This window comes from Haemorhous mexicanus, chromosome 6 (genome assembly GCF_027477595.1).
Source record: "Haemorhous mexicanus isolate bHaeMex1 chromosome 6, bHaeMex1.pri, whole genome shotgun sequence".
NCBI lineage: Eukaryota > Metazoa > Chordata > Aves > Passeriformes > Fringillidae > Haemorhous > Haemorhous mexicanus.
Window position 1 is genome coordinate 38,456,836 of NC_082346.1, and position 25,005 is coordinate 38,481,840.

The window sequence follows — 25,005 nt, forward strand, 5'->3', positions numbered from 1 at the left end:
ATAAAGGTTTTATTTATAGATACACACATATGTATGTAAAATATTAATGAAGTAACAGTGTTACATGCAGACACAGACTACTTTGTCTCTTTTCCTGATAAATACATTTTAAATGAGCTAATGGAGACAACACATTTGCAACTGCAACTGCTGTTGCTTTTTCTCAGCTTTTAGTCACAATTCAAATCTTAAAATAGCTAATCTACAGCATTCTGGGGATAATCTATGGATACTGTATTTAAGAGTGCATTGTTTGAGCATCTGGAAAGCTAAAAATCTGCTAAATAGCCAACCCCCCAAACATATGATTAGAGAATAAAAATCTGTCTTAGTCTGTTCATAGAAATGGTTTGAAACAGTATTTTTGTTGCAAACTGCACTTATTTCTGCTGAACACATTTTTTTAAAAAAGTATTGATTTTACTTAGTCTTATTTGAAATCTGGTCTGGAAAAGGGCATTCACCTCATCAAATCTACTTATTGAAGGTTACCATATTATTCCTCTTAAGAAACTATTTAAAAAATGTGTTTTTTAAATGTTAACTTAGCTCCAAGAGATTGCATGGTATCAGTCTGTCTTTGTAATCTTTTTGCAACAAGGGGCACCAAATATTAGTTTAAGGGACACCAAAATATCAATTCTAGACATCAGCCTATAGTCAAGGTTCAACTAGTTATTACTACAATAATAACAGTGCTTAATACATATCATAGATAGATTGCTTGAAGGTTGGAGTACATTTTAAAGAAAAAACATAGTTAATGTTTTATTCCTTTGAAACAACATTACTGGAATTACTATGGAGAATTGGGTTAACACTGAAACATAGCTGAAGAGTAAAACCTCTTCATAGAGATCATAATAGCAAGACCACATACATTTTATTTAAATTTTTCTTATTGGGGTAGCCTCATGAGATGCATATCTCATTTAAATGAGGACATTTGAATGACGATTGTAAAATTTGACTATGAAATGCAATGAATAAGCTCTAAACTGCATGAATTTACAGACATAATTATTCAGCATTTACCATACAGTCTAAGAAAATTAAGTCAGAAGACATATTAATCAAGTTTAAATACAATGATAATGTGGCAGAAACGATATCCAGCAAGTGTTAGAAATAATATTCTGCAAGCAGTTCAAATTAAACTGCTCTGTGATCTAATACTATTATGAAAAAACTCTCAATATATTTAAAAGAGTTCCCAGTCATTCAACAGGACCCAGGAAGGTGCCCAGGAGGGTGACTATATTAGAGGTAATACAGGCCATTAGAGCAAATCCTAACAGAGGTACTCTAAACTAGTTTCTGAAACTTACTTCCCCCCTTCACTATGCAGAAGAGCCCAATGTATTTCAGATATATCTCAAATATCCTCCCAACCCTACAGTGGACCTGCTTACAGTGCTACCAGGACAGCAAATCTGTTAACTGTACTACTAATTTAATGCATTTTAATTGTACTACTATTTTAATGCATTTTAGCTTATTGCACCCTGACATTACAGTCATATCTCTGCAGAAATGGAGGGAATTAACTTCACCTTAAGCAAAAAAATCAGTTAGCCTCATAAGAGAAGCTTTGAAAGTCTTACCAACACCTTTTTAGTTTTTCTAACGAATATTAATTTTAAAACATTGCTTCTTGGCTTTCATCATGCTAACACCATTTTACAACAGACAAAAGCATTAAAGTCCTTATCCATCTAATCACAACTGAATGTAAAAAAGCTGCCTATGTTTACTATGTGTACAAAGGTATTTTTGAAGAACATATACAAAAAAGATTGGAAGACCTCTTGACTTGACTTGCTGCCTGAACGTTTGCTTAACTGCTTACATAAACCATAGCTAAAAGACAGAGAAATCAACCAGCCCAGAACCAGCCCAAATCTTACAGTTAACTTCAACTTCAGTGATAGCTGGTTCTAGTCCCTATGGAGACAAGACCCCTGCAGCAGTTACGATTTCCAGATTGACCTGTAGCATAATTTTATGAAGCACTGTTGGCAGTTTACCTCATTTCTTTTTAAACATACAAATAAATATCTTCATGATTAAGGAATCTGCTAAGAAGCTGTGAAATTAGCATATTTAGTCTCCACTGAAAACATTAACATGCAAATTGATGAATATCAAATGAGAAGAATAATGGAGTTCACCTTTGTATAATCAAACATTCTGGGAAAGACATTCTTTTTCTCCTCAAAAATGGAAAAAATAAAAGGAAAGGCAAAATAGGAGCAAGGTTATCATCAGTCTTCCAATAAAAGTAGAAACTGTAAATCAAATAAATATACTAGTGATCCCCTCCAGCTACATGTTACATGCAAATGATAGTATCAAATATGTACAAGACTTCAGTTCTGTAAGATAATTTTAATGGCAAGATCTGAGAAAGCAGTTCAGATTTTGAATACCAGATTTAAAATCCAGTATAGTCACAAAGCAAGCCATCAGTAAACAATATACTCAACTGCTCCTAGTCCAAGCAGGACAAGCAGTGACAGCTCATATTCAGAAATTCTGAAACTGTTCCTTCTAGAAAACCAGGAAAAACAAGATGAGGTAGTCAGAACACACCACCACGTAAAAACCTAGCAATACATAAGCAGGGAAGTCCACACAGTGTGGGGCAATCTCAGACATTCTTTTCACCATGCAAGTAAAATAATAGTGAAAAATAAAGTTATTGCTCAGAAAATAAAAATGAAATTGATCAAATATCTTTGAATATATCCCCTTCCTGAGTTTTGCCTTTAGTGATAACTCAGGCAAGAAAACGTGCCCTTTACTTCCAATATCTTTGAATATATCCCCTTCCTGAGTTTTGCCTTTAGTGATAACTCAGGCAAGAAAACGTGCCCTTTACTTCCAACTTTTCTCAACTTGGTTGACTATGAGTTGTTTTTCAATTCAGTTGACTATTGAGGTTTCCCTCGTCAATTCCCTCACCAGAATCTAATTTGCTATATATGAATGTAAAATGCCACACACCATAAACTCCAGCTATAGGAAGTCCTGTCTCTCTCTTTACATGCACACACACACATTTGTATCATGTTCTAGCATTTAGACTTCAGGAATCTAGAAAGAGCCATAAAATGTCTTCAGCAATACAGAAAATAGACACATGTATAATTTACCCATACCTAGTACAGGTACAATATAACAGGTGTGTACATGAGAACAACAGTATTCCAAAACTATTTTCCTCAGTGAATAGGGCTGAGGATGTGTAAAAATATCCTAAGAGTCATTGCTTCCAGAAAGAAAAAAAAAAAGAGGTGACTGCAAGGAAAATAAAGTAATTGTTGGGCATGTGATCAATATTTAAGTAGCAAAACTGAAGAGTACCCAACATCCAAAATCCTCACTATCTCCTGCATCTTTCATTTTTCACTACAAACTAAAACCACTGTTTTGCCTGACAAGCTAATACATACCTTTCAAACTTGTGTCACTATTTAGTGAAGTGGAGGGCTGAAGAAGGACAGGAAAGAGGTAAAATGAAAGCAAAGACTGTTGTTTGTACACATGTTGCTTAGCAATACACCATGGGAAACAAGGAAAAACGGTGACATTGGCCCCCGGTTGGATTTACATAAACACTCAATTGTGCGTCACTGAAAGAGGTGTGAATGCAAGGAGTCAAGTACATGACCTATGACAAAAAGAGACATAACAGCAGAAAGATACATGTTAGCATTCCAAAATCCTAGCAGAAATGTCACTTGTTTATAGCAAAGCTTAAACAAGTCTTTACCTTTTATGATTTCAGAACTAATATGAACTAAAATTCAAAGTTTTTTTTCCTGATATGCACCATAACACATTAATTGTATTCCTATAAGAATGATTAAATATACATCTTTACAACATCTATTTTCCACATATAAACTTTGCCCTCATAGCAGTAGTTGTTTCTACACCCTTTATTAATCACCTATTCTTATTCTGAATAGAAATATTTTTTAATTGCTAATTACTATTACTATTACCAGGAATACTCCTGTAAGCTTTGCCCATTGATCTCAAATTACATAACTGAAAAAAGACTGAAATATAAATTGTCCTTTCCAAACATGAATACATACGAGGCACTGAGTGATGTAATGACTCTGTCACTTACAGGAAAGCATCAAAGAGTAAAATTTTCACAACAGAGACAAAATATTGAAAGTAATAGTAACTTAAAGTCATCACTTTCATGCCACATTTGACATCACAGTCCATATGTAAGGCCAGTTCTATCTACAGCAGTATGTCAAAACAGAGAGATCAAAGACTCTGGGAAGAAAGGCTGATGCTTTAAAATTTTTACAGATTTTAGACACACTTTGAAACACATTAGCCAGACACATATAAAACAAGTGTATATACATTCCCTTCTTCGTTTAAGTGCAATCTTTAGAAGACAGTCACGGAAACTTCCTAAGGAGTTGTGTAAGACACAGTATGTGAAATAATTTTTTTTTTTACCATAAGAGAGAAGAGAAAAAGAATCAGAAACCAAAACATTTTTAAGAGATTCAATACAAATAGTATATGCTTTGACCCCAGTAAGGTGCAACAGCCAAAAAAAACCCCAAAAAACCTGAAACAAAATACAGTAATTTCATACTTGTTGCTACATAGCCAAACTTCTTAGGAATAATTATTTTTCAAGCAAGAAGTGATTCAAAAGCTGAAAGATCATCATATGACACTAATTCCACATAAAATATACAAATAATGTAATCTACACCATGAAAAAAAAAATTACTCTATCAGTAGGTAAAATTTTTTGTTTGTTTGTTTTTTCTAAAAAACAGTGTTTGAGTAGGGGCTTTTATTTCAGGATAATGAAAATTCATATGTTATATTTCTATTTCCACTTACTGTTTTGCCCATACAGAGGGCAAAGATTCTAATGCTCTTAAACCAAATGCATGCAATATATTTTTTTATTTGAGAACCTAAGTAGAAATTAGAATTGTTTCTGAGTATGAATCTGACTAAGGTACAAATAGTGTAATTTATAATATGACTTAATCATATTATGATCAAGGTACAAATAGTGTAATTCAATCATATTACTTGATCAGTCTTTTTTCCAGCAATGATTTTCTTCTGCTATACTGTTCAACAAATGACCCAGTAAAAGAGAAAAAAAGTTTGATCATCTGAACAACTAGTTTGGCAAAAGTATTTAACTACAACACTATCTCAGAATTTCTCTAAATGTGAAGCATTTACAGATATTTTCTAAACACAGAATATTTCATCACTGAATGTGATGATATGACCAGCTGCAGGATGAAAACAAAAATATTACACATATTTCTCTGGATTATTAGGTTAATTGGCAAACTCTAAGAAGCATTTCAGTTTTTCAAATCCAGTGATAAAGCACATGGACATTGGTACAAATAACTTCCATTCCTTTTTTATGTTTCTGAATCAGTGCAACAGTATATGTATCTGAATATACACAAAAAGATGTTTAAGTTTGCAAAGCCAGACATTTTAAAATTCAAAGTGCCAAAATTAAGGCTGTCTATGAAAACTCCATCTGCTCTGCAGGACCATACTACTGAGTCACTACACTTATAATTATACTACTTGTGATGCCTCCATCAATCCATGCCTGGAATTAATTGGTTTGTTTTCCCTTTACTGTTTGGATACAGTATGGAGCAACTTACTTGAAGATGCTGATCTTTTTTTAAATAACAATTGAAAAAAATTTCTCAATTAGTTTTGTATGATACTGTTTGCTAGAGTATATTAATATTTTTAAAAAATATTGTTTTGGTAACAGGCACAAGGAATGAGAAATATGATTAGGTCTGTCAATTGTCAGGAACTAAGTCCAAGGAAGAGTAAGCCAAAAGTAGCTGTCTGTGCTCAGCTTGATCTTACACATTTGTCTGCCTTCCAAAGTACTTCCCATTATATGCAACAAATGCAAACCAAGAAATGAAGGTGGCACACCCTCTGTGTCACAAAATATAAGGAAGGGATGTGGTTAGAGCCACAGCATGAACACAAAGGGAAAACACTTTTTTTACAGTTATATAAATATATATGGTTATATATACAGATATAAAAATATATACAGTTAAAAACATACACAGTTATATAAATATATATGGTTATAGAGATGAAGGGTGATGGAAGGTAATTGAGAAGATAAAGCCACAACACTTTCTTTCCTTTTGCTCCTTCCCTGCACCCAAAATAAGTCTGTATTTGTTATATCATGTTTAATTCATTCAAAATGAAGCACTTCTTGAAGTAGCAGTTGCAGGCTCTGATGCTTTAGCAAGCCAGGTCTCATGGATGGAGCAGACAGAAAGCAACAATGCAGTATTAGTTACTTGACTTGCCCCACAAAGCAATTTAGCAGCAGGTATGGGGAGGAAAAAAAAAAAAAAAAAAGGCACTCAACTTTATAACCTATGCCATTATCTCTTCTCTTTTACCAGTTTTTTCCCTGCCTTATTCACCAGATACACTTCAAAATTTGCAACAAATCAGACTGAAAAAGAGAAGGGTTGCATGGAGAGCTCACAGCAACCTTTCAGTATCTCAAGGGGACCCACAGGAAAGCTGGAGAGGGACTCTTCATCAGGAACTCAGCTGATAGGACAAGGAGCAATGGGTACATATTGAAAGAGGAGAAACTTGAGTGTGATAATAGAAAGACATTAGAAAGACTTTTTTCACTGTGAGGGTGGTTAGACAACCCACAGATAACCCAGGGAGGCTGTGGGTGCCCCAACCCTGGCAGTGCTCAAGGCTTGGTCTAGTGGGAGATGTCCCTGCCCATGGCAGCAGGGTGGGACTAGGTGATCTTTAAGGGCCCTCCTAACCCCTTTACCTTCTATGATTCTATGCTTCCATGTTGGCCTTCTCTAGCACAGACCTTTCACTTTACACCTACTAGATATTCACTACTTCAATGTATTTGTGCAGTGAGCTGTACAAACATGACTTCCTGCTCTGCTATTGCAAATAAATTAGAACATAGCATGTAAGTGGTTCCAGATACAGATGTTGCATAAAGAACCAGATGTCAACAGTTTTACAGCTCTGCCCTAATTGTCTTCTACTTTTTCAAAGGTCAACCTCAGTTTGCACATTTTATAGAGTATCTTATTCTCAGGTTAAAGAAAATTTAATAGATATTATCATTTTTTTTAATGTGGACACTTCTTCATGCATTATTTCAGTCAGTAAATTGCACTATGTTTTTGTTCCCTAGTTTTCATTCCAAAAATCCTATTCACTTATCTAATGCTGGAGAGGCTCTGTAAATTTGTTTCTTCCAAGGGCTGTTTCTTGCAGCTGGAGTAGCACATGCACTGACTAGTAAGAACTCACTCACATGTTACTTGTGTCTCCTAAAACCAGTATCTAAGTATTTCTACAGCTCTGAAAGAATTGTTGGGCTTGCACAAAAAGAATTCTAAACGTAAAAGAAGAAAAAAACATCAGGTTCCCCAGGAAACAGATTCCTTTTGTAGATACACAATCTCAAGTGCCCTCAAGTGCTGGCTGACTTTCAGGGAGCTATGCAAGAAGCATGCATGTGCAAACAGTTGGTGGAAAAACAAACACAAAACAACCTAACACTGGAAGTGCATGGCAAATTAAAAAGTTCACAGGCAACTATTTCTCAAGGCTTTGAGATCAGATCTAAATGACCACTTCCATCCAGGCTCAAGTATTTATTTTATTGTTGCTTAATTTACTTTAAGGAATGCAGGTGACTATCCTCATCTTGACAGAAAGAGAAAAATCTGTGGCAGCTACAGAGAGCATTAAGGACATTACTATATTTATATTCAGTAAAAGTCCTGCTTTAAATATAATTATATTCTTAAGATATAAAGTCAAATCACATTAAAGTTTTACAGCTTCAAACTCTAACCAAATTAAAAGTGCAGTGAATTCCAAGGCAGTTTAAATCAAATTTGTTCTCCTTGGAAGAACACAGTCAAGATTAAAACACAAGATTCATTCTGGACTAAAATTGTGCACAGCGTTTCCTTGTATGTTTTTTAGCATACTATTCCTGAGTTTAATTATACATTGTCCATTGCATGAAATGTAATATTTATGCTTGTCTATGGGAATAAATTACATCCTCTTAACAAAAAGCTGGAAATAAAAATGTAACTGATACTCTTCAGTCATGCTCCTCAGATTGAGTTGTAAAGATTTTTTTGAACTAAATTAATTTGGTAAGCCAAAACTTAAATTTTGCTGCAGAATTCTTCCTTTACAATCCCTTCTCCACAAAGACAAACCAAAATGCTCCAAAATGCTACATATCTAAACTAGACCTGTATTTTTGTAGTTTCTGTAGCTCAAAAACAAATTGCCCTTGCTCTCAGTGAAATATTCCCAAAACATAAACACATTTCCAGCAATTTTTCCTCACCTTGCCCCCTACTTTTCATTTTAAGTTACCTATTCTAATTGAATTGGTCATTGCTTACTCAACTGATTCCTATGTCATAACAACACAGCTTCTGCTTCACGATTATCCCAAGCAGGTCACACAAAATGTAATTCCATTTTTAATTAGAGAGAGAGGAAAAAAATGGATGCAATCAGAAATTATGAGAACTCTAGCTCAGATTCCCTCCACACTTCATGAGACAAAGACCAAACAAATTAGGTTTACTATATGATGAGCGAGAGCACACCCATTCAGCTGCACACCCTTTTTCGTAAGCATTCATGCATGCTAATAGCACAACAACAAAATGCTCAAATTGAAGATAACTTCAGTTTTTGCTCAGATTTACAGCTATAAGCACAAATAATATGACCAAAGGTTTTAAATGTACATGTTACTGCTATATCATAAAGTGCCCAATATATGTGAAGCATGAGCCAATTTATCCTATTATAGCATGGCAATTTCCTGCACGTTTTTAGACATGCTGGTCAGTTTAGACCACAAGATTCTGGAAAATCACTCCAGCTTGCTGCTTTCAACCAGAAGGATTTTCCAACCTTTTAAGAAGCAACCTCACAAATACAAAAACCTTAAATCAGTTTACAACTGAAATACAGTATGCCTTACCATATGCAACATATCTGCACCTGCTACCATATTGCAAAGTCTAATTGATCTTGGAGACATCCTAAATATTTTAGCAAAAGTCATGGCTGTACTCTTCTGAATCTTGTCCAATGGGGAAAAGGAGACCACTCAGGATACTGAGAGACAGATCTGATAGTTTTAGGCTGTAGATGGCAAGCTGACTGAATAAGCACTGTTCAACAGCCAGCCCATTTACTTAACTCATACAGAGAATATCACTGATAAGATAAGAAGTGTGATATTACTGATAGGTTAAGAAGTCACTGAAACGTCTTCATGTAGCCCTCAGGCTCATTAAACTGATTTTCACTTTCTTGATTTTGGGGAGGAGAGATCACATTATAATTTTCATATGTATGGATGGATTTCTGTTGATAAATCCTAATTATATTAAATCTATTTTTAAAAGGCCTCTAGAGAGATTGCACAAAATATCATTGAAAAAGCATGCAAAATTAACACATTTTCACATTTCATCAGTATGCAAAAAGTTTTGCATTGATTTTACCAAAAAACTGTAAGGTAGAGGCATTCTTCAGGGAAAATACAACTCATTTCCACACAATCCAGGCAAGATAAACTAATGTCTCAGATGATCTATAACTTCATTCAAACCCATGTATAAAACCAAGCAGTGAAAACACACGAGGAAAAATACAGAATTCATCATCTTTTCTTAACTCTCTGTTACATGAATTGAGACTTCCTTTATTATTATATTTTATCAAGAAAAGGGGTCAGCATAGCCATAATGACACCTGAAAAAAATTGCAACACATATTCAGTAGGAAAAATAACACAAGACAAACTAGTCATTTATTTCCTACCTGGAGCAAGTTGGCACTAGCTGGTAAGAGATAAAAATATGTAATTTACAAATCTTTAAGTAGGACCAAAAAAAGTGGAAAATGAGAACATTTTGCTTTGAAAACGATGATGCTACACAGCTTTATAAACACTTCAAAATTCAGTATTTGAATTTCAAGAAAATTTTTGAATACTCTAACACAACTACATCCAATATGCCTTCAGATTTATGAGTCACATTTGATTCAATTGTAGTAATACATTTTAAAAATAGGTTGAAAAATAAAATTGAGGAGCTGTAGGAACTTCCAACAAAATACAGCAGTGTACACACTTCTAAGTTTTAAGCTTTTTTGTGTACTATTAATTTATGTGTTTGACTATTTTTCTTCTCTTTGGATAAAGTGATTACATGCAGATCACTCTTTCATTCCCCCAGAAACGGTCTGATTAATTTTTAAAGCACCATTTTGTCATTAGTTAGGGATTTGGCAGAAGAAAAGACAGCTGAGACACATCAATGCAGTTCCAGAAAGCAGAGGGTGGAAGATAAACAGTGTTTGAAACTGTGTGACATAAGCAAGCCTGCACACAAGGAAACAGAAATGTGAAAATAAATGCAGGTAAAGCGGTGGAAAGATCTTTTTTCCCCCTCCTGTCAGAAGAAAACAAATACCTACTAAGACAAACAACCACTTTCAAATCATGCCTCTGGTTCAGAGCTGCTAGCTAAAATTTGTATTTGCAGCAATAGTAGCTTGCTTACCTGGCTGCACTACAACCTGGCACACAACTGAGGACACAGAGCAGATATATACATATTACATGAAGAACAAGTGTGCTTCACTTTTTTTCCTGAATAAAAACTCAACCAAAAAAATTTTAAAACTTCCTCCCCTCACAACAATTTACTTCAATGTATGTATTCAAAGGCTTTTTGGTTTCTTTTTTGTAATTAAAAAGCATTATAAGCTGATCATTACCTAAAATCAGGGACAAGAGTTGCCAATATACGTTCACCGACAGTAAAACACCTAATCAGGGAAATCTCCAATGGCCATTTATCTACCTTTCTCCACACAACTGCTACCCAGAGCCTTCTTGGGCTGAGTGCACCAGACTTCATTTGCACTTGGCAGCCCTGTAAATGACTTAAACACTACTCAGAAATCCCTGACATCATACATAACCCAAGTCATCAAAATTGAAAACCTAAGAGTATGGATACCAAATACACTAGGGACCAGATGGGGAAAGGGGAAAGTCTAAAAGGAAGACAGTAAAAACTCAGAATATTGCCTAGAACAGATCACTAACTTAGATCTTTATTAGAAGTTTTAGACTATTAACTTGGAAGACTACTCTTTCTATACCATTAATTGGTCCAAATTGACTTCAGAATTAAACTTTCGGACACTGCAGGTACTACAGGAAAGCTCAAAAAAGCTGCCAAAACCTGGAAGAAGTTAAATTTCATATTTATATCAGTGTGTTCTCCATGGAGCCAATCCTGCAAGCTGAGTAAAGATGCAGTGTTGGGTACAACAGCAGCACAGCCCCCCAGCAGCGCAGGGATGAAAAGCCTTTACAATAAACAACTAATTTAGGAAAGCATAGTAATATTCTATCAATATTTAAGAATTTACACATCACTAGAGAACGCAGTAAGAAGCTTCTTTAGTGTTATCTGCTGAGGCAAACTAGAAGGCGAAACTAAATCCAAGGATGCCCAATGATTTGCATCCATTTAACCCAGTAATAATAGAGCTTAATTTCCAAAGTATTTGTCTCACAGTAGTTTGTGAATTCTGACACACATTTTTCTATGCTTAAGCCTATTGAAATGTTTGCATCCCATATGAATTCTCTCCTAACTAAAAATCTGAATTCCAAGGCAGCCTACTTTCAGTAACACCACTTGGCCCCTTGCTCTACCCAGACATCGGCCACTTTGAAAAAAACAGAACTAAATTTTCTTTGCTATTACTAGTTTTTTATCAAACTTAACTGAACTTGATAAATATGAAAAAAAAAAAACAAAACTGGGCATGAGAGCGCAGGGATTAAAAAATAAAATGCAACTTAGTTCTCATAAAAAAAAACCAAGATCCAGTTCTTTCAATAGTGTCCACTCAATTAACCTTCATTTGTTCCCATGCCCCCACTAATGTCCAAAGAAAGAACAAAAATACAGATTATTCTAACTTAAAGCTTCATGCATTTTCAAATTTTCACAGAGCTTGTTGATTATCATTTTATAAGAATCTGAATGCAAACTTTGGAATAAAAAAAAAACATTGTTCTTGGTTTAAAAGGAAATAGTAATATTTATAAATGTAGATATCATAAGGTGCAGTTTCAATTATTTTTTTTAACTCTTGTCCTATAGTTTATCTGTACTCATTTAAGCATGTTTTCAACATGGCAAGTGACATTCAACAGTCATTTTTGTTTGAAACACATAAGGAAAAGAAGGGGATAACAATCAAGCCACACTAGTGAAAGATTTTTATGCATTCCTATTCAAAAGATGGAAGTTAAGCTTTGACCAGCTCTTTGGAAAGCCCCTCTTGTTATGTAACGATTTTTTGTTGTTTTCGAAACTCTCTCTTGTACTGCTAAATAGAGGGGGGAAACAGTGACATTATTTCTCAAAAATTCAGTTAACAGAATAAAAATATGCTTTCTAAATTAAACAATGTACCTTCACTCACCAACAATTGATAGAGATACATTCTGTTTATCAGTGAGACCAACAAACAAGTATTTTTCCCTTCAGATCTTTTCCTAAGGCATCTCCAAATACATTCTATCAAGTTTTACATACTGATTATTTACCTCTCAAATAAGAAAGCAGATATCTGCTGACCTTTTAAATTGATGAGATTAAGCTTTTTGTTCTTAGGCCACCTTTGAACAAAACGGTGTGATATTCAGTAGCCTAAAAAAAAAGTTTAGAAATTCTTTTTTCAAATATCAATCTTCAAAAGGATTATACTCTCTTCACTATATTATACCCAAAAAAAATGAGACTTACTCAACTGTTAGTAAAACTGACACAAATTTATTTTTCCCTTTTTTAACAACATAAATTATTCCCTTCTGGGTAGACCAAGGTAGTTAACAAAACTATGTGACTGCAGTATGAAACAGTGCTCAGAATGTTACCAAGTGTTGTTAACATCCTTCAATTTAAACATACAATTGCACATATGCACTAACTGGGAATGCACAGAACATTAAAATACGTTGAAAAATCAGCAGCCAAATTTTAGGTTGAGCTGCATGCCCTTACTTTACTCAACAGTCTACCAGTCCAGGACACTAATTTTAGATGCCTAGATTATATAATGTCACCAGTCAATAAGAGCCTGTTAGGAAGCACAGGAAAAATAAGCACAGGTAAAAGAGGAGTTAAAACTAGAAGCAATACAACAAACACCACTTTTAGCTGGGCTGTTACCTTGTTCTTCCTGCTAAGCCCTAATAAATAATGCATCTTCTGCCCTGCAAAACATCTCTAACCTGCACGTCTCCTCCCGGCAAAGACAGATAAATCAAACCTGTACTCATCAGTTCACTTCTCAAACTGTGTATCATCTTCCTTCCTTGAAAAGTTGTACAATGTTCCATTTGAAACAAATTTTGCAACAGATGGGTGTGTTACTTCATTGTATCAATCCTTCTTTTCATCTCCGCACAGACCAGCCCATCACCATTCCGTAACAATAGATAACTCAGCAGGCCGTTCGCCTAACTACGTCTAATCTGTAAGATTTGAGGTCTCTATTTCATATGGAAAGGATTGGTGTAGTTTTTATTAATAATTTTCCTTAAGGAATTACTGTGCTTTTGCCCACCACCTAAGATGGATTTCTCATAGGAGTTTTTTTTCAAAGATACTGGCCAGTAAACTGCTGGGTTTATATGCTGAGATATCATTCAATGCAGTTTAAGATGTGGTGTAATCATCACCTGTCCACTACACCTTGACTGCAAAGTACTGAAGGGAGAGACTTCTTCCCTGTACACAAAAATATAGCAATATATAATAAGGATCTATTATACTACAGGCCACCTTATATCTATTAGGCATTAATGTAACAAATGGACAAACATAAACAAAGATTCACTGCATATTCTGAGAATCACAGAAACATCAGAACCTCTGAAAGTTATCTAGATAACTTCTAGAGGTTCTAACTTCTCTTATACCTGAACTATCATCGACACAAGGTTTTGTTTACCCAAGTTCAAAACCAAAGGATGAAGTCTCCACCATCTCTCTGGGTACCTGTTGCAACACTGCACTACTCTCCTATCAAAGAGATTTTTACCTAGTGTCCAATCTGAATTTCTTTCAAACCATAACTCTCAGTTCTTGGTTTCAGCCTCTGTCACCAGCTGGAAGAGTTTAGCTTTATCAGCTTTGTCAGCTCCTCTTAAGGGTTCACAACTAGAACCAATTTAGCACCAGAATACAGCTCAGAAGCTCCCCAGTTTTGTGGGAGTTGCTAAATAAAAGTAGTAAAATGAAAGAAAGAAAGAGAAGGCTTACACTGGATGATCATTTAAGCTAGTTTAAGAACTGAAAATCAGGACACTGGCATTTCTTTGTAAGGTTTGAAAAACACATCAATCCCTGGGTCAAGTCCACATGGCATGATACATGATTTTAAACATAGATTACAGATATACCAGAGAGACATTTCTAGATGTAGAAGAAAAGTATTTTTATTTTATGAACTCTTTGATTTTACAATATTTTCTGCCTGACAATCTGTTACAGTTACCTGAACTCTTGCTGCCTTGACGATTTGCCTCGTGACAAAATGGTCTGCAGGCATACTGTTATATGAGAAAGATAACATACAGACAGCAATGATTAAATTTCCTCCAGAAATCAGGAAATCACATAGTCTAAAATCAAGAGATCTTTTCCCCAACTTAATTCCCTCCATCCCTACAAGCGCACACAGACTTTGACCAGATTGTTTCAATTTTCACTCAACTTTTTTTTTAAGTGTAGGTCAGCCAACTCTTTAGGAAAAAATGCAGTGAAAACCATGTGGGTTTGGAATTGAACAGACTCCTACTCATATTCTACATATTTTGCTGCATTCCTTCTATTCAGAGGTAAGTATAATAAATATAACAGAAAAAATGAATGGTTTCAACCTTTCAGCTATCTACAGTGTGTGTGTTTTTATTATTCTGATATTTTCACATTTTCCAAGGTTTACTTGATTTTGGGTGGCAACACAATCCTCAGAGAGGTAAGAACAGCACTTACAACATTAGACAGCATGATCAGCACACGTGGAGTCCTGTCACATAGACAGCAAACCTGTAACCCAGCCCTCAAAAGCTGATGCAAAAGGGGGCTGAACCTCAGAGCAAAATGGGAAAATTACTGCAGCTTAACAGAAAACATCAGCTCATACTGTCATCTCATCAGTGAGGTTTCCTTCATGGCACAGACCCTCACCCCATGGATTAATAACACAATTTAAGAAGTTTAACCTTTTGTGGCCCAAGGTTCTAAGGGGCTTTAAGAAATGTTTCATCCTGAATCAGACCCTAGGCTAGCACCCATAAATTCAAAAAGGACATAAAGCACTGCCGACAGAGGGGAGAGCAGGGTATGCCTGACCACTATGGCCCACATACATTCGTATTCCTATTGTTGTGTAAAGGGAGTTCTCAGAAGGAAAGATGGGGCAACTTGAGGTTTTTAAGGACAGGCATCTTTCAGGCAAATGGCCTCACAGCCAGAATGTTTCTCCCAGACCCAGCCTGTGCTTTTGCATTTAACAAGTTGCCAATAAAAACTCCTTTTAACACTTGGGAAAAAATTATTTCTCAAGGTTGACTTTTTTAAAAATTATTTGAAGAAAGAAGAAATAGAACATCCTTTAAGACTACACACGACATGTTCAGATCCAGCTCTTTTAAAATGTACAAGGTAGAGGCTTAGACCTGGCAACTGTGGTCATGGTTTGCAGCTTCTCTTTATAGATCTTTAGTATAGACCTTTATTTAGATCTTTGCACACACCTTGTGCCTAAAGTCACATTGGGAAGACCTTTTCATGCCCACCAGTAATGAAAGTCTCTAAACGCCTTTCTTGATTCTTAATTAAGAATCCTTCTTAATTAAAAAAAAATTAAATTTAATATTTTTTATCAAAATAAAAAATACCTATGTTTATATCTTGAATGTCATAACACAACAGGCTGCATAAGAGATAGAATCATAACACGAATACAAACATTGTATAGTTGGAGAAGTGAAAGCTTACCTCTTGACAAAATTTTCCTCAGCTGAAGAAAACACAAAGAAGGAACAAGAAAAAGGAAGCCACAAATAGGTGGAGGAAGAGAAAGCAGACAACAGAGATATTCACTTTAATTTATGCCTAACTTTATGCATAAATCACTGCAATACATCCACAGTACTATCTCAACATAGTGTGAGACACTACACTACTCTGCCCACCTTACATGTTGTTTCAACAGATAAAACTAGAAGAGCATTTAAGAAAGCAAAACTCTGCTTCACGAGCTTACTTTCAGGAAGTGCATACATCAATATTCTATCCTTTCAATGATCAAAAGCTGATATGCACAATTTATTTTAATCATAAACATAGTTTTTGAGTGACAACAAGTCTGCCATCATTTTAGACCATTTCCTGGATGGAAATATTTAAAAAGAAAGAAAATTCTCAAAAAGCAAGAGCTAATTTAGCAGTACTAAAAGCATATAAAGAAGGAAAAAGTTGAAAGCCTGTGAAAGAAATCTGTTTTGGTCTGCAAAATCCTGGACATTCATGCCAAAACCACAAGCAAGGAAAATGTAAACAAAAGGGATGCCCGAGCAGAGCAGGTTATTTTCTAGCAAGTGAGACAGGATTACAAAATTTAGGCAGCCTTTCCAGCAGAACCTCTACCATCAACCCTGCAAAAGCAACACTCAAGTCTGACATGGAAAAATGAAACAACTATTTTCTCACCTCAGTGCCTGGCAAAATCATGGAGCAGGTCCTCTTGGACACTATGTGCCTTAGCACATGGAAAATAATAAGGTGATTGGTGACAGCTACCATGGCTTCGCTAAAGTCAAATCATACCTGAGAAATTTGGAGGCCTTCTACAATGGGGTTACAGCAGCAGCGGATGAGGAAAGAGCACAGGACATTATATACATGGACTTGTGCAAAGCAGGTGACACTGTCCTGAAGGACATCCTCTTCTGTAAGGTGGAGAGATGTGGATTTAATGGATGGACCTTTCATAGATAAAATTTGGCTTGATGGTAGCACTCAAGAGTTGTGGTGAGCAGCTCAATATCCAACAGAAAGCAGTGAGGAGTGGATGCTCCTCAGGGGGTGGTACCGAAATGGAAATTTTTAACATCTTTACCGGTGTTAGGACTGAGAGCACCCTCAGCAAGCTTGCTGCTGACACCAAGCTGTGTGGTGCAGTTGACAAGCTGGAGCGAAGGGAAGACATCCAGAGGGTCCCTGACAGGCTTTAAATGGGGGCTTGGGCAAACCTCAGGAAGTTCAGCGAGGCCAAGTGCAAGGTCTTGTCTGGATCGAGGCAATCCCCACATAAGTACAGCCTGGGTGGAGAAGGGATCAAGACTAGCCCTGGGGAGAAAGACTTCAGGATGTTTGTGGACCAAAAAGCTCAACATGAGCTGTCAATGTACACTTGCAGCCCAGAAGCCAACTCTGAGCAACCTTACCCATTCCGTGATTCTGTGATCATTAAGGTGCCTTCCAACCACTAATCATTCTATGATTTTACCAGAACACACCATAAGGAAGATTTTACAAATGACAATCTGACAGTATGCAAAAGGCATGCAACAGCTCCAGAAGAAAGGGAAGTCTTCCTCCAAGCAGCAAGAAACATATGCAAGTCAACTGCTAGCACTGACTAAAGATATACATAAAGATATATCATATATACAGCCACACTGTTCTACAGGGAAGATTAACCAAGTATTTTAGAGGACAGCTCACCTGTACTTCAGATAAACACGTGAAAGAGACATTTTAATTATACACTTGACTGCAACTATGTAATTGCAACCATATTACATAACGTCAACATAAACATGTCTGATGTCAAGCAGTCAAGAAGCCAGAGATAACCTACACAACTGTAATTGGAAAAAATCTACAAACAATGCATGTGCTTATCACAGGTTGCTTGAGATATACACTGAGTACATTGAGACCGAGAATTGTCTCTACTCTAATTTTTCATTTTACATTTTTGTATCTTAAAAATAATTGCTAGCATAATCACTAAAAAAAAAGCAAACACACATTTGGCAGAAGTTTTTAACTGAAATAGTTTCATATATAAAATACAGTAAAAATAAGACAACAAAATTAACAATACGCAGACTTCACTAAGTGTGTTTGTTTCCTTGCAAGTAAACACAGTATGAACATATGGTAACCATACAGGCGGATTTCTCCAAACACAGAGGAGGGAAAAGAAAATCTAGGTAAGAAGAACAAGTTAGTTTCAGATGTTTGTGAAAGATTTCCAGAAATTGCAGGAAAACACCTACAGTCAAAGTCCAAGCAAATCCTTACAGGGATTTGACACATGCCAGGGTGTTTCACATGATCCACAGCAGAGATCACACAAACCCACCACACTTTCAGGACACATGGGGTTTTCTGTGCATTCTCAGGTCATTGTGTGGTTTACACTCAGTAAGTCTTCTATGGGACAGTCAGACCTTGGGTATTCCAAATTCACTGAGCACATGCCATACTATTTCCACATGGCACCTCTGTCTGGGTAATGTTGCAACTTCATTCAATAAATTCCATCCTTTCTCCAGCAACAGAGCTGAATCTCATCAGCAGTGAGAGAAATATCTCAAATGCCTATTCGTCTTCTACTTCCTTTAAATCATTATGGAAATTATGTATTTCCTGGGGAAAGCATCAGTGGAAATAACACAAGATCAACACATTCCTTCTGTAACTCCTTTAAAAATTAAGACGTGAAGTGCTTTGGTTACAAGCCTGTCCTCTATCTAAAACTCCATCTTATTTTTTATTCTATGACAATGCATTCAATAGTCTTTAATCATTAGCTAGAAAGTTCTCAAATGCTCTACACAGTTTGTGGTATTAAACTTATTTTCCTTATCTGGATGCATGATGGATTACATAACAGAGTTAACATTTCTTGAAAACCCCAGTTCCTTTAAAATAATTCAGACTGAGTCCCTTTCACTGAAGTTATATTTTACTAGCATCTTCTCTGATATGGGTCAAAAGTAACTATAACTAAGTTACAAACTAATATTACATACAGCAACTTGAATTTTTAGGGTGGAGACCAATAAATGTAAAGTCAATAAAGGATTAAACTGTAAACATCAAAAGTCTCCCTTGAGTTTGGCAAATGTTGATGTGCACAGTAACAAGGCATCTTGCATTTCTTAAATTCAACCTAACAACTTGATACTTCCACAACACAGGCAGAGGAAAACATTCAGTGCTGAGAAAAACTCACTTCCCGGAAACAAAAAATTAACGCTTTGTTACCAAGTGCACGCCAGTAAAAGACACCATGAGAATGTAACTATGACAAAAAAACACCTGTAATAACTTTTCTAGAACACAGACAACAGTGCTGTGAATACATGAAATGTTTACATTTGTATGTTTGGATGAAGATATATGACTCTTGGTCAGCATGGTAAAAACCTGTCAATTTCTCTGTTTATCCTGAAGCTAAAAATGTCTATAGTACCTCATGTAGACTGAGTCCCTATTCGACTCTAAGGGAATTGATTTCATTACCACCAGGCTTTTGTTTAATTTTGGAGAATGTGTAGGTTTGGGGGGAAAACAAACAAAAAAACCCACCCAAACAAAAATACCCACAAACAAACAAACCCCCCATCATTCATATAAACAAACCCCACATGTTTTCCAGGACTGCTTAAAAACATTGCAGAAAAAGATAAATATATTTTCACATCAACCTTTGGAAAAGGCTTTCTTCTTTCTTTGCTCAGGCCACAAGAGATTCCAGTCTGAGAAAACAAAACTGAGTTAATTTTTGTTTTCCTTTTTTATTTATTTAAGAATAAGTTAGATTTTCCTTATAATGACAACTAGAAGCAAAAGTGAATGCAAACCCGCTCCTGAATGTGTTCAATTCTCAGGAATACTCTTAAAATGGTTTTTGATTCGATTTATAGCAATTCTCCTAATTTAACACCAGATAACCTTACATAAAGATGAATCTGCACGGTATTCCAGTTGCAGTATGCTACTTGAACCAAGTACTTTTCTTTTTGTCCTTTCCCTTTCCCAAAATGGCCTCTCTCTTTATTATTTTTTTTTTCCCCACTGTAAAATTGCAGAATTTTTCAAACCACTGAACCATCTACCATAAACCACCACTTTAATAAATCAGTCTGAAAGATACAGCCTATGCAGCTCAAATCTTATTTCCTCTGTTTCTGACCACTTTTTTTTCTTGTATTTATGATTTTTGTATTCCTCACAACTTCTAAGTCTTCAAGTGCTGAAGGCTTAAGCCAGCATATGATCTTAACAGCTGACTTAAGAGCTATTTTATAAAATACACATTCTCAAGTCATGTAACACTGCCTTATGTATTTACTTGAGAACTCAGTTTCCAAAACTTGGCAATGCCACTACAGTACCCCTACTCATCATATGTGAGCTATAATGGCAACAAAGAATTTCAAGAAACACAAAATACAAATAATAATATCCCCTTCAAATTAAACTTGCATGAATTTGTATTAAAAAGTTGCATAAAGATTATTTTCTTTGTCTTTTTAGAATAAAAAATCTTTGGTAACATGGTAATTCCATACAATTAAAGTGCACTTTGCAGTACACTTTTGTGTTCTCACTTTCGTGTTCTCCACACTGGAGAAGTGGTTTTACTGTGGGCAGCTAATGCAAAAAGGGCAATAATTCATACTATTTGTCTTCAGAAAACAAAGATTGTATTTTACAATATCCTCCCACTGTTCTTGTGGGGGAGTCAGCGTAGAAGTCAAACACTGGCATATATTTTAAAGTTGATCCTCATTTCTTGTCAACTACATCATCATTTAAATGCTAAAGATCCATTTTAACTGAAGAAAAAATAATCCCACATTGACAAGTCTTAAGGTTTTCATGTCACCCATTCTAAGCAAGACAAGCAAAACACACAAACTCAAAGGAATCAAATTTTTTTGTCTTCAGAACACTTCTTAACAGACTTAAATGTGTTTGAATTTATGCAGAAATCGGTATGCATGATTTAATCTTCGGATTTGTAAAGGAAGTGTCTTTACAGTTATCTCAGGATAAAACTTCTGAAGGAATGCCTCTCATGGAAAATAGAGGAAAAGCCACACTTTGCTTATTCTGTTTTACATGTCATGTACATTAGATCACCAGTACAATTATATTCACTACCAAAATTAAAAACAAGACAGCATCTGAAGTGCAAAAGTTACTCTAAGTAAATGCAAATACTGTTTATAAGGAAATGTAAACTTCTAAATTATATATAGCATTAAGTTTTATACATGTGAACTCACATGTATATTATTTATATACAAAACCACTATATAAAGATACAGAGTGGCTATATGTATATACACCCATAAATGTATCTATACACACACACACCATATTAAACATCCTACTCGGGCCTACTTATGTTCCATTCTGCACACTTTGAGAGGTTTATTTCAATTTAACATATATTTTGAGCAGGAGTAAATTAAATGGGTGCATAAACCTATGCAGAATAAGGGTCATAATCATCTGAAATCAGGGATGCCCACATCACCATAGAAGAGGCTCCCTATAAGCAGATCATCTGACTCTGATACTGAAGAAAAGTCAGCACAATCCTAAAAATAAAGCTGTGTGCAAGAGGACTGCTTAAATATTTAACAGCACACTACAGACACAGTGTTGATTTTAGCAGTCTAAGATGACAATCATCGAGAAAAACAAAACCCCAATTTCCCATCCTTATATACTGCTTCAACTGTCCAGACCAAATGGGAAGTTTCGAAGGAAATTGTTACCTGGTTGACCACTACTCTACAGACACAGAGAAACTTCCAAAATAGCATGAGATTTCAACATAAAATTCTTCACAGTGTAGTGTCCTGCTTGATTGTGATAAGCAAATACATCTTTGTTATAAAATCAAGAGTAGACACCATTTCAAATCATTTCAGGAAAAGATAAAATCATGAACCTACAACACACATATAGTTATAACAGTTTCAGATACCACATTTTTTTTAAGTCTCTGCAAGTATGCCAAGTAACTCTGAATGCCCAAACAATCCCATCAGGATTAGTGAAACAATAAAATCATGTAGATAGCGTATACACACTTGCAGTCTTAAGCTGAAAATGGAGACTCTAAGGACTAAATAACATATGAACTGCTCCGCAGGGTGGAGGAGGCAGAGGCCACAACTTAACAAGAAAAGAAAATAAAAACAAACAAAAGAAAGCCTATCTTTCTTCCAGTTTTCCCTTTCTTTGAGCCACTTCCCTCTTGACAGCCTTGGGAAAGCAGATATTTCAGCTATGAGAAACTGTGAGTAGAAAGTTCCTCATTCAAGTGTGCCCTGCAGAGAAGCAGCTACATGATGCTCTCTTTTATGCAATTAAGAAACTGCAACAAACTAGTGCTCAAAATTTCTATGTCAGTACTCACTCAAGTAAGTTTGACTTTGAGCACAGGCCAGCACATTTATTTTTCTTTGCACAATGGTACATTGTTAGGAAATGAGGTTTAAAATCAAGCTTACAGTAAACCCATTAATTAATAAACTACTCAAGAACAGTAAAAAGAAACAATGAATACAACAATCTTAGCTTTTCCATTATTGCTAGCACAACTTCTGAATGGTGAAATATGGAATTTATTTTGGCTGTTTCAGATATACATGTGACCAAGTGGCAAATGTTGGCCTAGCTTTAAAAACAAGCATGGTAACGTGAAAGGGTACACCTTTCTCCAAAATTTAATTTTAAAAAGCAGGTAGTCATTTCTTAAACTATGAAGAATGCAAAATTAAGAAAAAAGGATGCATATTTTATACTTTTTTGAAAACACTTCATTAGTTGCTCTTCAACAAAAAAGGAGTTCCACTGTTCAGTGAAGTTCAGGTTGATGATCTACAGAGAGATGTAAGGGAAAGGCTAAACTTAAAGAACAAAAAAAAAAAAAAAAAAAAATCAATCCCTGTCTGAATTTTTTTTTACCACGGTAAAAACAAAGAGGGAAGAGGAAGAATTTTTTTTCCATTATAATCATCCTGAATATTTAGGCTGGCTTTTTTCTCCTTTGCAATCACTGTGATACTTTTATCTATATGCCTTTCACACAACAAACACGTATAAAGTCAAACTTTATTATACAACACGATTGTCAAAACAGAGAAATCAGAGAAGACAAAGGCAGCGGTTGCTCAGGCAGAAGCCCGGTGGATTTCAGCGCACAGCGCGAGTTTCACCGAAGCGCAGGTGAACCGCGCCTGACGACGGTGCCGCTCCGGACGGGTTGCGGTGAGTGCCACCCCCGCGGGCAGCGGGGCTCCCCACCCGCCGGCCCAGTGACCCACAGCCGCCAACCAGGGCTGACTCAGTCCCCTCCCGCGCCGCGGCCACCTGCCAGCTCCGGGGGCTGGCCCCCGGCGCCGCCCGCACCGGGCAGCCCTGTCCAGCGCCCGCCCCCAGCGCCGGCACCGGCCGGCGGCCGGGCGGCGGCACCGCGGGGCCCCAGCCCCGGCCGGCGGCTCTGCCCGGCTGCCCGGCACAAGGAAAGGTTGCGCGCCGCTTTGAATCCTGGGCTGTCCGGGCTGGTTTTTCCTTGTTACTGTTTGCTTTTTTTTTTTTTTTTTTTTTTTTCCCCCACTAATTTAAGTGGAAACTCATTTCCCAGGAGAGGCCGGGACAGCGTGAACTGCCCCGGGGCACCGCGCTGCCACCACAGCTGACAGCTTTCTGCCCCCCTCGCCCCCCCTTCCGCAGCATTAAAAAGCAGCGGATAGATCCGGCCGGAGTTTGTTTTTAATAACGGCTTTTAGTTCGCACAGCCACTTACATCCCCTGGCAGCGAAATAAAAGTCAAGCTCTCATGCGAGCATCCCGCACAGAACCTCCTCCGCACCGGGGTCGTGGGGAGCACGGCAGAGAGACAAGTGGGGCGCCGGGGGGAAGGAAGTGGGGCCGGCGGCAGGGAAGTTGGGATGGGTCTCGTTTATCCCCGGAGCAGAGCCGCCGGGAAAGGAAAGTTCACAGCCAACAACAGCGCCCGCGGGCAGCGGGTCCGGGATGGCGGGGAGGGGGCTTGCTTTGGGGCCTTCTTCTTACCTTCTGGTCTACGATGGAGCAAGCCATTTCCCGGACGTGGGCGAGGCTGAAGTCCCCCGAGGAGTCCTGCAGCAGCAGCACCGGCTCCCGGCTCAGCCCGATCTGGAGGTGGAAGGCGACGCCGCCGCTGGCAGCAGCGCCCAGCGGCGGCAGCGGGCTGGGCGGCCGGATCAGCGGAGGGGCACTCATCGGAAACTTCCCGCCGAAGCCGCTGCCGGAGCCGAGGAGTCACGGACGGAGGGGCAGAGCTGGGCGCCGCCACGAAAAGTTTGCGGCCGCCCCGGAGGCGCCGAGCGACTCTCCCCGCGAAGTTTCAGGAAAGTCCCGCCGAGCTCCTCCCGAGTGAAAATGGCGGGGGGGAGGGGGGGTGGGGGAGAGGACCGGGGAGGATGCAGACAGGAAAAGGCGGCGAGAAAGACGCGCGGGGGGAGCACAGCCCAGCGCCGCCGAGGTGGTGCCGGCGCTCGGGCTGCTGGCGCCGTGCGCGGCGCGGGGGCGGGACGGGCCGCGCCCTCCGCCGGGACGGGCCCGCGCCCAGCTGGGCCGGGCCGGGCCGCGCCGCGCCGCTCCGCCGCCACACGGCGGCCGTGCTCTGCCAGGCGGCCCGCGCAGGAGCGAGCGCAGCGGTGCCGGCTGGTTCCCCCGCAGCGGAGCTCGGCTGAGC

The 25,005-nt window shown here is 37.6% G+C and overlaps 1 protein-coding gene across 3 annotated transcripts in view; it reads right to left on the reverse strand.

Moving 5' to 3' along the window:
• Window positions 1–24,718, reverse strand: part of PRKD1 (protein kinase D1) — a 113,186-nt gene extending 88,468 nt beyond the window's left edge. For 2 of the 3 annotated variants that reach the window (XM_059849843.1, XM_059849842.1), the window contains exon 1: window positions 24,342–24,718. In XM_059849843.1, the coding sequence (XP_059705826.1) occupies window positions 24,342–24,530 (189 nt within the window). In that variant the 5' untranslated portion in view covers window positions 24,531–24,718. The remainder of the gene's footprint in view (window positions 1–24,341) is intronic. The other variant, XM_059849844.1, reaches the window with a different exon arrangement.
• Between the last annotated feature and the right edge of the window lie 287 nt (window positions 24,719–25,005).